Source organism: Acomys minous (assembly GCF_964271855.1).
Source record: "Acomys minous genome assembly, chromosome: 7".
NCBI lineage: Eukaryota > Metazoa > Chordata > Mammalia > Rodentia > Muridae > Acomys > Acomys minous.
In genome coordinates this window covers 44,174,947-44,187,003 of record NC_140488.1, presented here as the reverse complement: position 1 = coordinate 44,187,003, position 12,057 = coordinate 44,174,947, and the positions used below count along the sequence as shown (strand labels likewise).

General features: G+C 39.5%; 2 protein-coding genes across 3 annotated transcripts in view; one reads left to right on the top strand and one right to left on the bottom strand.

Moving 5' to 3' along the window:
- Positions 1–2,569: 2,569 nt before the first annotated feature.
- Positions 2,570–12,017, bottom strand: PSMD10 (proteasome 26S subunit, non-ATPase 10). 2 transcript variants are annotated; one of them, XM_084789942.1, is made up of 5 exons: positions 11,860–12,017; positions 8,897–8,995; positions 6,954–7,100; positions 6,693–6,859; positions 2,570–3,466 (listed from the first exon to the last, which is right to left on the bottom strand). In XM_084789942.1, exons 1-5 carry the CDS (start codon positions 11,971–11,973, stop codon positions 3,313–3,315), a joined length of 681 nt encoding a protein of 226 aa, XP_084646068.1. In that variant the 5' UTR covers positions 11,974–12,017; the 3' UTR covers positions 2,570–3,312. The 2 variants fall into 2 exon arrangements, with proteins under 2 accessions (XP_084646068.1, XP_084646069.1); XM_084789943.1 differs by having other exon boundaries at positions 3,328–3,466; positions 6,772–6,859.
- Positions 9,079–12,057, top strand: part of ATG4A (autophagy related 4A cysteine peptidase) — a 57,104-nt gene continuing 54,125 nt past the window's right edge. The window contains exon 1 of the mRNA XM_084789941.1: positions 9,079–9,115. Coding sequence (XP_084646067.1) covers positions 9,094–9,115 — 22 coding nt within the window. The 5' untranslated portion in view covers positions 9,079–9,093. The remainder of the gene's footprint in view (positions 9,116–12,057) is intronic.

Below are 12,057 nucleotides of genomic sequence, written 5' to 3'. Positions count from 1 at the left end.
TTTTTGTTTTCCTCCCATAGGGGTTAGGAGCTGTATGTTAGGGACACAGGACTGAAACCAAATCGATGTGATGGCACTGCTAATTAAAAAGAAAAGCACAGTCATAGGGGAAGGGAATAAGGGGAAAATGGGAGGGAGGGAAGAATGGGAGGATACAAAGGATGGGATAACCATTGAGATGTAACAAGAATAAATTAATAAAGGAGAAAAAAAAAGAAAAGCACTTGGATCTCTTATATTTTTGGTTGTGAGCCTAGCCTTTAATGGCTGAGCCATCTGACTTTCACACGAACTCTGGTGCCTCATATTTGACCATGTCCCCTGGAGGCAGAGGCCTGGTGGCACTCAGAGGAAGAACAGCAGGCTACCAAGATGAGACTTGATGCCCTATGAGCATATACAGGGGGAGGAGGTCCCCCTCAGTCACAGTCATAGGGGAGGGGAATAAGGGGAAAATGGGAGGGAGGGAAGAACAGGAGGATACAAGGGAGGGGATGACCATGTAATTCAGATGTAATATGAATACCAGTACATTCAGATGTAATATGAATAAATTAATAAAATTTAAAAAAAAAGCACAGGGTAGGTGTTAGAGCATGTCTCAGTGATTGCAAAAAGGCTAGAGTGCCATCTACTTGGTCTATTGTTTGAGTATAGGCACAAAAAATGGGTTGGGTTCCAGGGAAGCTTTGTGACTGGCTGTTTCTGTAGCTTGGTATTTTTCTATGAAATGAGTATTTGTCTTAGCAATTATAGTGAGAATGGATGTTAAAAAAAAAAAACAACCTTACAATGGGGTGGAGAGATGGCTCAGAGGTTAAGAGCACTGTCTGCTCTTCCAAAGGTCCTGAGTTCAATTCCCAGCAACCACATGGTGGCTCACAACCATCTATAATGAGATCTGGTGCCCTTTTCTGGCCTGCAGGGGTACATGCAAGCAAAACACTCTATACATAGTAAATACATCTTTAAAAAAAAACTTACAAAATAGAGATGAGGAAATCTGCTGAACTGTATCTTCTGACAATTGATTCGGTGGTTTTTATTACTATCATTCAGGGAAACTTTTGAGGGAATCATGGGTCCCTTTGAGGAGTTGATAAAAACTATAAACATAGAAGAATATACAAAGTTCTGCTTTCAATTTTAGGCAGTCAATAGAACTGTCAAGTTGAAGCCATGAATCCCAAAGTCAAGACTTTTTCATACTATAGCAAACATACCCACAGACTGATTTGAGGGCTTAATATTAAAAGAATATGAAAACAGACAAGAACAGACATAACCATATAAGGAATTCACTGTTGTTGGTGTAGTTAAGAAACGATCAAATCAAACTACTGGGACGGGGAGGTCATAGAGATAAACTAAGACATCCAATCACAGTGAGACACCAATTTACTTCAAATGTAGAACCTAACTGAAATGTTAAATTTTCTCTAATAGAAAATGAAGTGTGTAAAACCTTCCAGTTTCAGGGCTGGAGTGATGATGGCTCAGTGGTTAAGACCAGGTACTGATCTTGCAGAGGACCCATGTCAGGCAGCGCAAACTACATTCAACCTCCAGCTCTAGGGACTCCAGTGACCTCTTCTGGCCTCAGCAGGCACTTCATTCACATGCATAAACTCATAAACAAACGCATCTACACATAGAAATAAGACCTAAAGATTTTGTTTCCAATTTCCATTAACCTATTTCTTCTATATTATATTCTTGGATTAGCATCACAATTAAATTATCTTCTCAGTTCACTTTGCTATTACAAGACCTGCAGCGCTGAATGAGCCTTTTCACTATTTAGTTTCTTATGGAAATAAGTAGCAATTTGATCAGTGTCAGAGGTCATTAATGTCCTACTTTATATAATTAAGAAATATTAAGAGCCTATCAGCCTCCAGAAGCTTGGTTTGATCTGTACTGTTTATTGAAGAAATCTCAAAATTTATAAAATGGAAAAAGGCCTTTACCATACCAGACCCTATGAGACAAGACTGTACTTTCTGATCTTATTTTTAAAAAGCACTAGAAACAAATAATTTCCTTATCATTAACTCTACTACCAACATTTAACAAATGTTTGTTTCATAAGGAAACACTTCTCTGATTCATTCTAATAAAGATCAACACTCAGAGTGTTCATGTCAAAAGTTGTACACAGCAATAACGCAGCTCAGATGGCTAGAACTCACTTTAGTCACTGGGCAGTTAAGTCTTTGACCTCAAATTGGAGAAAATGTGTGGATTTAATTGGATCACACCTTTCAATCAATAATTGCAGCACAAACCTAAAATTAAAATTAATCTGAAGAAGTCACTTGGACTACATTTGCTGACTACTAATCAATTAAAATGCTTCTCTAAATAGAGTTCAAGTTTATAATTATTAATTTCCCTTCACTCTACATTAACTTGGCAATTCAAAAGATTACTAATTTTCTTTAAGGATTTAAGTTGCAGTTCAAGCTCCATTAAATTTATTGACTTCAGAACTATCCCAAACTGAGAAATATATCTTAGCTCAAGATTTTAAGGTTTGAGTGAATGTGTAACTAACTTGAAAGAGAAATTGGGAGAGTCTTTCAATAGTTTATTGTTTATAGTACTTGAAATACAAATCAAAAAAATAATTTTGTTATATATCACTTTAATAAGTTTGACAATTCTTTTCATAACAAGGTGAGCAATATAGATACTTAATATCTTTTTAAAAATGAGTATATCTTATTTTGGAAGAAAATGGCTAGTCAAAAGGTACATGAGCACACAGGCTACTGTGCTTCATTATTTTAGGAACATACTATTTAACTTAAAATTTGGTCCACTAAAATATAGAACTTCCTCTTGTAAGAAAAATAAATTAACCTTATAATTGAAAAAAGACAAATATTTGGCATAGGTCTCTGAGTGAACTTGAAAAATAAGCCAGGATTTGTTTTGACTTCACACAGGAAAGCGCAGAATCACCTGGCATAACTGGCGGGCTGCTTCTGGACTTATTCTGTTACATAGTGGGACAGAAGGTGCATAGGAGGATGCTCAAGACTCATGACAGCCATGACAACTTACTCCAAAGTAACCAAGATTTAATGGAGAACAATAAATGACATCAGTAGAACAATCCCAACTGTTTTTCAATACCTGGAAAATAGGTTGTAAGCTTAGGACAGGTACTTCAGCTGGAGCAATACAATATGTTATCAGATTTAAAAGGTGAGAAAACTTTTCATTCATACAAGATGCCTATGTACAGTACAATAGTTTCCAGAACAGTGAGGACAACAAAACATACAAAGACTAAATACAAGCTGCTTAACTTTCTACCATTCTCTTGAGTATTAAACCCAGGCCTCCTTTGGCCACTTGCAGGGGTGTCTTTTCTTCCTTATTTTCAATGTAAATACTTGCTCCTTGGGTCACCAGCAATTTTGCTTCTTCCACTCTCTCCTCATCACAGGCTAAGTGTCTGAAATCGGGTATAACAAAGATCAGTTAGTGTACCAGTCCTACATAACGGTCACAATTCCCACTCTATCACTTATCACTAGACAGTGGTAATACTGGCAAGTTATTTAATCAGAAAAGGGAACTCAATTGGGATGAGAAAGAATGTAAATTAAAGTTAAGTAAAATAGCTATATAATACCAGATCATAAATCAATCCTGGTCCTACTAAAACAGCTGACTGGCTCTAAATGCTAGCCCAAGGTACAACTTCCTCATTTGATAGAGATTAATGGTAATTTACTCTAAACACATCATATAATCATCATCATCATCATCATCATCATTGTCGTCATCATCATCATAATTCAGGGTTAGAATTCAGAGAAGCTGCAAATCATGTCCTGCCTCGATAACAACTCATGGGACTTTTGGACAGTTGAAAAGATCTGATCTTGCTTGATGAGAACCTTCGTTGAGAAATCATGGTATAATTAGTACTGTTTTGCAGTAAAAGGTGTCACAGAGGCTCAAGTTCTTGTTATGATGGCAAAGTTCAACAGTTAACTGGTTGAAGAAAGAAACCAACCTCTGCCAGGCACTTATAGAGTACGACAGGCAAAGTATTAGGCACTTGACACAGCATTTTATTTAAACCTCACAGTAATGTCGTGAGGAGGAAATTACTGTGATATTATTACAGATAAGGAAATTAAGGGAGAGGGAAGTTAGGCCTTTTTTTTTTTTAGTTTTTTGAGACAGGGTGTCTCTGTGTATTCTTGGCTGTCCTGTAGATCAGGCTGGCCTTGAACTCACAGCAATCCACCTGCCTCTTCCTCCTGAGTGCTGGGATTAAAGGCGTGCGCCACTATGTCTGGCAAAGTTAGGCTTCTTAATAGTTGTACTTAATATAGTTGAAAGTGGCAGCATCTGCACTGAAGAACAGTATCCACTGATTCCCAACTCCTACTTTCTCCCAAGGACCTTAATTTCTAGACTATTTCCAGACCAATGTGATTAATGAGTCATGGAGGAATAAGCCAGAATATTCATTTTAAAAAGTCACATAGGCCTATAAGAAATATTTTTAAAGTACAAATTAAGAAAACAATACTTTTCTTAGTCTCCATTGGGTCCCTCCCCTTGGAGATCAGGGGAACCCTGCAGAAGAGGGGGAGAAAAAAGATAGAAAAAAAAGATGGGGAGTAAGCGGGGATGGAGGACACCAAGAGAACATGGCCACTTAATCAAAAAGCAGGGTGCACAGGAGCTCACAGAGGCTGAAGAGGCAACCATGGAGCCTACATGTGTCTGTACTAGGCTCTCCGCCTATATGTTCTGTTAGCTTGGTGGTTCTGTGGGACTCCTAACCAGGGAGGGTGGGGGTGTCTGACTCTTCTGCCTGCTCTTTGGGGCTCTTTTCCTCCTATTGGGTTGCCTTGTCCAGCCTCTGTATGAGGGCTTTTGCCTTGTCTTACTGTATTTTGTTTTGTCCTATTTGGCTGTTGTTTCATGGAGGCCTGCTCTTTTCTGAAGAGTAAACGGAGGAAGGGGGGTGACTCTCGGGGAGCGGGAAGGTGGCAGGGGGCTAGGAGCAGTGGAGGGAAGAGCCACTGTGGTTGGGATGTATTGTGTGAGAGAAGAATCTATTTGAGACAGGATCTCCCTATGTATCATAGGCTGCCATAGGAGCTTGATATGCAGACCAGGCTGGCCTTGAATTCTGTCTGTCTCTCTGCCTCCCAGGTGCTAGCATTAAAGGCATGCACCACCATGGCTGGCCAGATTTTTGTTTTGTTTTTGTTTTTATAAACAGGGCCTCACTATGGAGCCCTGGCTAGCCTGAAGTTAGCTTATGTTAACTAGGCTGCCTCCCCAGGGCACCATGCTTAGCCCTTGAAAATAATACTTTCAAAAGCTGTCTTAAAGGCAGAGGGGAAAAGGTTGTGCCCTATTCTGAACTACAAAACAAAACAAAACAAAACAAAACAAAAACCCCAGAATTTTTTGTTCAAATGGTAATTATTCAACAAGGAAAAATGGGTATGTAAAAAAAAAAAAAAAGGTTGGTTTCAAGTTATCTATGTCAATCAATCTAAGGATGAGAGAAAGCTTTCTTGTTGTGATGGAAATGATAACTTTTGACAGTTGAAAACTCATAAACATATAGACAACCTGAGAAAATATTTTCAACTGGTAGGGTATAATGTTCCTATTTTTACTGTGTCAAGAACACTTAGAAGTCTGTCAAAATGAACGAATTCCTCTAAAAGGGAACAGAAAGGCTACAAAATCTTACAATTTTAGGCATTAATGAAATTTAAAATCAGTAACAAGTGTAAATTCTAACCATGAAATGTCACCTCTCATAAGACACAAGGGTAATGCTGGTGCTGATGGGGAGGTAATGGGTTACTGTGAAGGTGCTTTGGTGCTGATGGGGAGGTAATAGGTTACTGTGAAGGTGCTTTGGTGCTGATGGAGAGGTAATGGGTTACTGTGAAGGTGCTTTGGTGCTGATGGGGAGGTAATGGGTTACTGTGAAGGTGCTTTGGTGCTGATGGGGAGGTAATAGGTTACTGTGAAGGTGCTTTGGTGCTGATGGAGAGGTAATGGGTTACTGTGAAGGTGCTTTGGTGCTGATGGGGAGGTAATGGGTTACTGTGAAGGTGCTTTGGTGCTGATGGGGAGGTCATGGGTTACTGTGAAGGTGCTTTGGGAGGGTACAATGAGACAACTCCTCTGGAAGCAATCTGTCTTGAAATATGTGTATTTATTGAAACAGTCATTCAGCTTCTAGGCATCTATACTAAGTTCACAATCCACAATACTGGCAAAAGTTTTTAAACAAACTGGTCAATGCATCAGTACTTAAAATAGTCAAAAACTCAAAGTGATTTAAATAAACAGTATCAGAAATTATTAAATCATGGCACAAATGGGATTGTATGCAGCCATCATAAATGTTTTAAATGTATTTGATGACTGAGAAATATAATGTGCTATGAGATTAAAACATAAAATTAGTATATGATCTCAATTTTGCTATTATATGCTAAATATACATATCCGCATATAAATAACTGGAAGGAAAAATTTCAAGATGCTATCAGTATTTTGGGGGTAGCAAAATGATAGGCGATTTTAATTATTATCATTATGCTTTGGTACCCTTTCAATTTGCTTTTTGCCCTCAGCATGTATTGCATTTATAAGCAAAACAAAGATGAGTGCTACTTGTCACTTACAGAGGAGTGTTACCCTCAGTGTCTTGGATGTTTGTGGATGCTTTGTAGTAGAGAAGGATATGAACCATCTTCAAGTTACCCTTGGCTGCTGCCCGGTGCATTGCTGTGGCCTGGTAATGGTCCTTAGCATCTGGATTAGCCCCACCTTCTAGTAACATGACAGCAATCTGGAAAGAACGGAAAGAAAAATATGCAGAAATCTGTGTTTCTGTTCAAGTTTAAAACTCAAAGGAAAAAAAAAACCACGGGACAGAACCATACCTCATGCCTATTTTTCGAAGCTGCATAATGGAGAGGAGTGCAGCCATTTTGATTGACAGCATTCACGTGTGCACCTTTTACCAGAAGGGCTTTTACAATCTCATCCCGGCCTGCAGAAGCAGCAATATGAAGAGGAGACCAACCTGCCTGTAGAAGAGGTGGGTTTATAAAAACCAGGGACAAAAAGGGACAGCGGTATAAACATTAACATTCTTTCAAGGTTTATAGAGCTGTGTGAATAATTTAATGACGGTTGCCTCCCACTCCATTAAGCATTGTGGAAAAATTGGAAACAAATGTGTATACCAAAGAAAAAATAAGCTGGAGTGATGGCTCAGTGGTTAAGAGGACTTCCAGCACCTCACAATGGTCTGTAATTCCAGCCCCTGGGGATCGAAAGCCCTATGGCCTCCCCTGGCAACTGCACACAGATGGCATACACTTACATATACATACACACAAGTAAAAACAAAATGAATCATTTACAGGGGAAATGGAACCTGAAATAGCCACCTCCTGTAACCAGGCAAGCTTGCCAATAGAAGGTTTGGGACACCAATCCACCCATAATAAAAGTTTCAACCCAAAATTTGCCCTGCCTACAGGATGTGCAGGGATAAAGATGGAGCAGAAATTGAGGGGATGACGAACCAACGATATGCCCAACTTGAGACACATCCTATGATAGAGCAAACCAACCTCTGACACTATTAATCACATTCTGCTGTACTTGCAGACAGGAACCTAGCGTAACTGTGCTCTGAGAGGCTTCACCCAGCAGTTGATGGAAACAGACGCAGAAACCCACAGCCCAACATTAGGTGGCGCCCATGAAATCTCATGGAAGAGGAGGACAAAGGATTGAAGACCCCAGAGAGGTCAAGGACACCACAAGAAAACCTATGGAAGTCAGGTATTGGTGTGTACCCCTTTAATCCCAGCACTTGAGAGGCAGAGGTGGGCAGATCTCTGTGAGTTCAGGGCCAGCCTAGTCTACAGAGTGAGTTCCAGGACAGCCAGGGTAAAGAAAGAAATGGAAGGAAGGAAAGAAGAGAAAGGGAGGGAGTATGGAGGGAGGTAAAGTGGGAAGGAAGGATTGGGAGGAGAGGAGGAAGGGGACGCTTCCATCAGAATACAAAGTTAGCTAATTAATTAATGACAAAAGCTACAATCCTATAACACAGATATGGCGTACTAGATTACTTCTAATATATTTTCTCCCATACAATAACTTTGAAAAATAAAAACTAGAATCAGAGTTTATGAAGTTCTATGAGGTGTCTTTTCCACAATTTCTATTTAGCATCATATTGTGAGAATGTTTCTGTTATTCTTTGGAGTAACTGGTTGCATATTAACTTATAAAGTATATACTCTATATGCTATTCAATCATTTCCCATAAAATTGCTGTTTTTCTTTTATAAATATTACTTCAGTAAATATCCCTGAAAAATGGGGTATCAGATTCCTCAAAGCAGGAATTACAGGAGGATGTAAGCCACGCAACTTGGGTACTGGAACCAAACTCTGGTCCTCTGCGAGAGCAAAGCACTCTTAACTACTGAAACATCTCTCCAGCTCTCACAAGTCTTACCTTAATACAATCAATACTGCTATAACAAAGGTTTTACACAACACACATAGGCATAAGCTTGCATTATTCAGGCACTGCTCACCAACAACTTCAATATTAAAATGTTTACAGTATTTTAGAGTTCTCAGGAATAAGTTCTGATCCATAGTTTCATCCTGAATTATAGTTTCATTAGCATCCTAAAATAGTGCAATCATTAGCTCCGAGCCTATTCACTAAGGTTATACTGTAACTCCCTACTTAGAAAGGTTAAAATTTTTGTTTATGAGCTTAATATTCAGGCTTCAGTAAATACAAGGCTGGAGTCTAAAGATACCCCAGAGCTTATCAACTTTGCCTAGTACTCACGTCATCCTTATCATTCACTGGCACTCCAAGTTGCAGCAAGAATTCAACAATTTCTGTATGACCAGCTGAGCATGCCCAGTGCAATGCTGTTCTGCTGTCCTATATGGGAAACAGGGGAGCACAGCTATCAACATTCTCTAAGACAAATGGGCAGAAAAAATATTGAAGCTGGCAAACCTATAGTTTGACCCGAAGAAATGAAGAGCACCAGGACCTCAGGTAGGTAACCTTAAACCATACTACTTACCAGCATTTGGGAAGCCAAGTTATTAGTAACAAGGGGGGAATGACATGTAAGGAATTCTGGACAGGATAGAGGAATGAAAGCATTGATTTCAATACCTTCACAGAAATGAAGATGTGCCACTTACAGTTTCAACACGTAACGTATGCCTATGTGAAACACTGTGCTACTTTTATATGTGCCATTTCTTTGGACTCCCACCGTTCTATATGGTGCCTCTCATCCTCTGTTTTACACAGAAAAAAAATAAGACTACTTCACATAAGCAATGTATCCAGGGTCAATTTGTCCATGCTTTGTGTTTATGAAGCCTCTATTACCACATGGACTTCAAGTGGGAGGCTCTACAAAGAACAGGTAAAGTTTTGTTTTGTTTTTTTGATCTTGCTATGTGGCTAACAGTAGCTTCAAATACTCAATCCTTCCCCTCCTAAGTGCTAGGATTATAGGTACATGCCACTTTATCTGGTGAGCACATGAATTAAGTTATGAAGAAAGAAATGAGAAATGCTTACATAAATAGTTGAGATTATTTTATAACAACACACCCCCACAGAATCAGTGCAATAAAGGCAGGTGTCATGATTCTTAAAGAGAGTCCCTATTTGTGTACTTCTGGAATAATACAGTGATGACTGTATATATGCTTGCATAGTGGTGTGTGTGTGTGTGTGTGTGTGTGTGTGTGTGTGTGTGTGTGTGTGTGATGCTGGTGACTCAAACCTAGGGCCTCCTGCATGTTAAAGCAAGTGCTGTACCATTGAGCTATAACCACAGCCTTTAAATTAATTTTAAATTAATTAATTAAATGCAGGGGGTTGCTTGCCTGGGAGGAGACGCTACAGGTGCTCAGGGAGGAAGCCAGCTGCAAGGCTCAAGGTGGTGGACACCTTTGGCCTTCCCTGTCAGTGTCCCCAGACACCAGTTAAACCTTATGAAAATTTCAAATACACATAAAAGAGAGTGAAGATGGCAGAGACCCACGTGCCTATTTCCTACATTTGACAAAAAAAAAAATCTTGCCATATTTACTTCTAGATTACTTGAATTTTCCTTTTTAAAAAAGGGACTTATTTTACTGTTCATAGTCTGCATGTGAGTAGGCTTGTGCACGGAACCATATGTGCCCAGGGAGTCCAGATGCACTGGATCCCCCTGGAGCTAAGAGTTATGGGAGGTTGTGAGGAAAAGGTAAGTGTGTGTTCTCAATCACTGCGCCACTTCTGCAGTCCTGAGGAGGGTTCTTTAAGACAGAATCCTAAATGCCTTGACTGTTCACTTCTCATTATTTCAACACCTAGGAAGTAAAGGTAATTTTGTGAAAAACCAGAAAACCCACAAGATCATTATTAGACCTTTTAAATTAATGTTAACTTTTTGTTATGGATGGACTTGGGAAGCTGGTGGATAGGAGAATCTTGATTGGAGGGAGAGCCTGGATTACATTGGGAGATCATATCTTAAAGAAGAAAAAGTAAGATAAATCAAGTGAAATTAACATTAACCCACTTAAAATCAATAGTCTCCTACAAGCCTTTTCCCAGGTGGTTTAAAATTGGATGCAAATAAAATCTACAAATTAATTGCCCTTAATCTACAAGCAATTAAATTAATTTAAATTGAAATAATTAATTTAATTAAAAACAACTGTATTAAATTTCTTAACCCTGATTAGTTCTCTTTTTTGTGCCAGTGACTCAGCTGAAGATTGGTTAAGTTTTCAGTGGATTAAGTTTTTTTTTCTATATTTTTTAAATTTATTAATTTTTTTAGATTACATCTGGATTAAGTCTTAATATAATTCATTTTATCAAATTTAAACCATATTACCAGACCATAACAAAAGCCAACATGGTGAACATAGGGGAATTCTCCTGCTGAGTAATAAAGGAAAATTCCAGTGAGAACACTCTTCATTTCGCGTTATCTTCTAAAAGAGATGACATGGAAATTTTGAAGCATGATACATTGCCTCACTACCGTTTACTGCTGTCTACCAAACAGAAGGCAACCTATGATTTAGAAAGTCTTGATGAAAACATGAGACTTTGTTTATCAGAACAGAAACACTTCCCAATGTCCATTCACTTCTGCTTGTCTCAGTTCACTCACTGGTGTGGAAATCCCATTCTTTCTCCAGGGCATAAATAACCTCCCTTCTATTCACAGCCCTTTCCAACGACTCCTATCGCGTCCTCCCCTTCCACGTTCTGAAAAGAATGTGTAAACTTCTTTCTGGAGGATTTAAAATACGTAATAAGACATGTTTTGTCGTTATTTCATTTATGCCTGCTTTTTACACTTGACTGAAATTCCTGGCTCCTCTCAAACTTCCCAGCACACACGTACAAAAGAAAAAAGGGCGTTGAGTTACACGTGCTCCATCGACTAGGATTAAAACTAAAGAAAAATCCACCTAAAAAGCTTTTTTCCCCCACAGGTCTCTCTCTCTCGCACGATCTCTGAGAAAAACGGTAGATGTTCTAGAAATATAAGAAATTCAGTAAGTTTAGCGCTCCCCCCCAAAAGCCCACGTGCCATAAAGTCTAGGGGGAGGGGGCTAGAGTTGGACAGCAAGTCTTGAGTTAAATCTAAGCTACACCAGGGAGGAGGAGGCGGGAGCAGCGTAGAAGTGGCCTTGGACCAAGTCAGGACCGGGAAGCCACGTAGGGCTTCGCTGACGCCCGCGGCTAGGCGACAGGCCCCTGGGCTGCTTTACCTGATCGGTTCTAGTAGCCAGAGATTTATCGGCCAAAATGCTCTCCTTCAACTCATCCAGCTTCCCGCTGTAGGCCAAGTTGCAGACAGTAACGTTAGACACACACCCCTCCATTTCGCCTTCCCAGGATGTCCGTGAAACTCAAGCCCTGCCCAGTCAGGTCTTCTGCCCCGGCAGCCAATCAAAGAGCTAGAGATT

What these genes read in the sequence shown, in the direction of transcription:
- PSMD10 (XM_084789942.1), bottom strand. Translation starts at nt 11,973, where the DNA reads ATGGAGGGGTGTGTGTCTAACGTTACTGTCTGCAACTTGGCCTACAGC. An exon ending in CAGTGAATGATAAGGATGAC is followed by an intron (nt 7,101 to 8,896) that starts GTGAGTACTAGG and finishes CCTCTTCTACAG; the next exon opens with GCAGGTTGGTCTCCTCTTCA. An exon ending in CTTCGAAAAATAGGCATGAG is followed by an intron (nt 6,860 to 6,953) that starts GTATGGTTCTGT and finishes CGTTCTTTCCAG; the next exon opens with ATTGCTGTCATGTTACTAGA.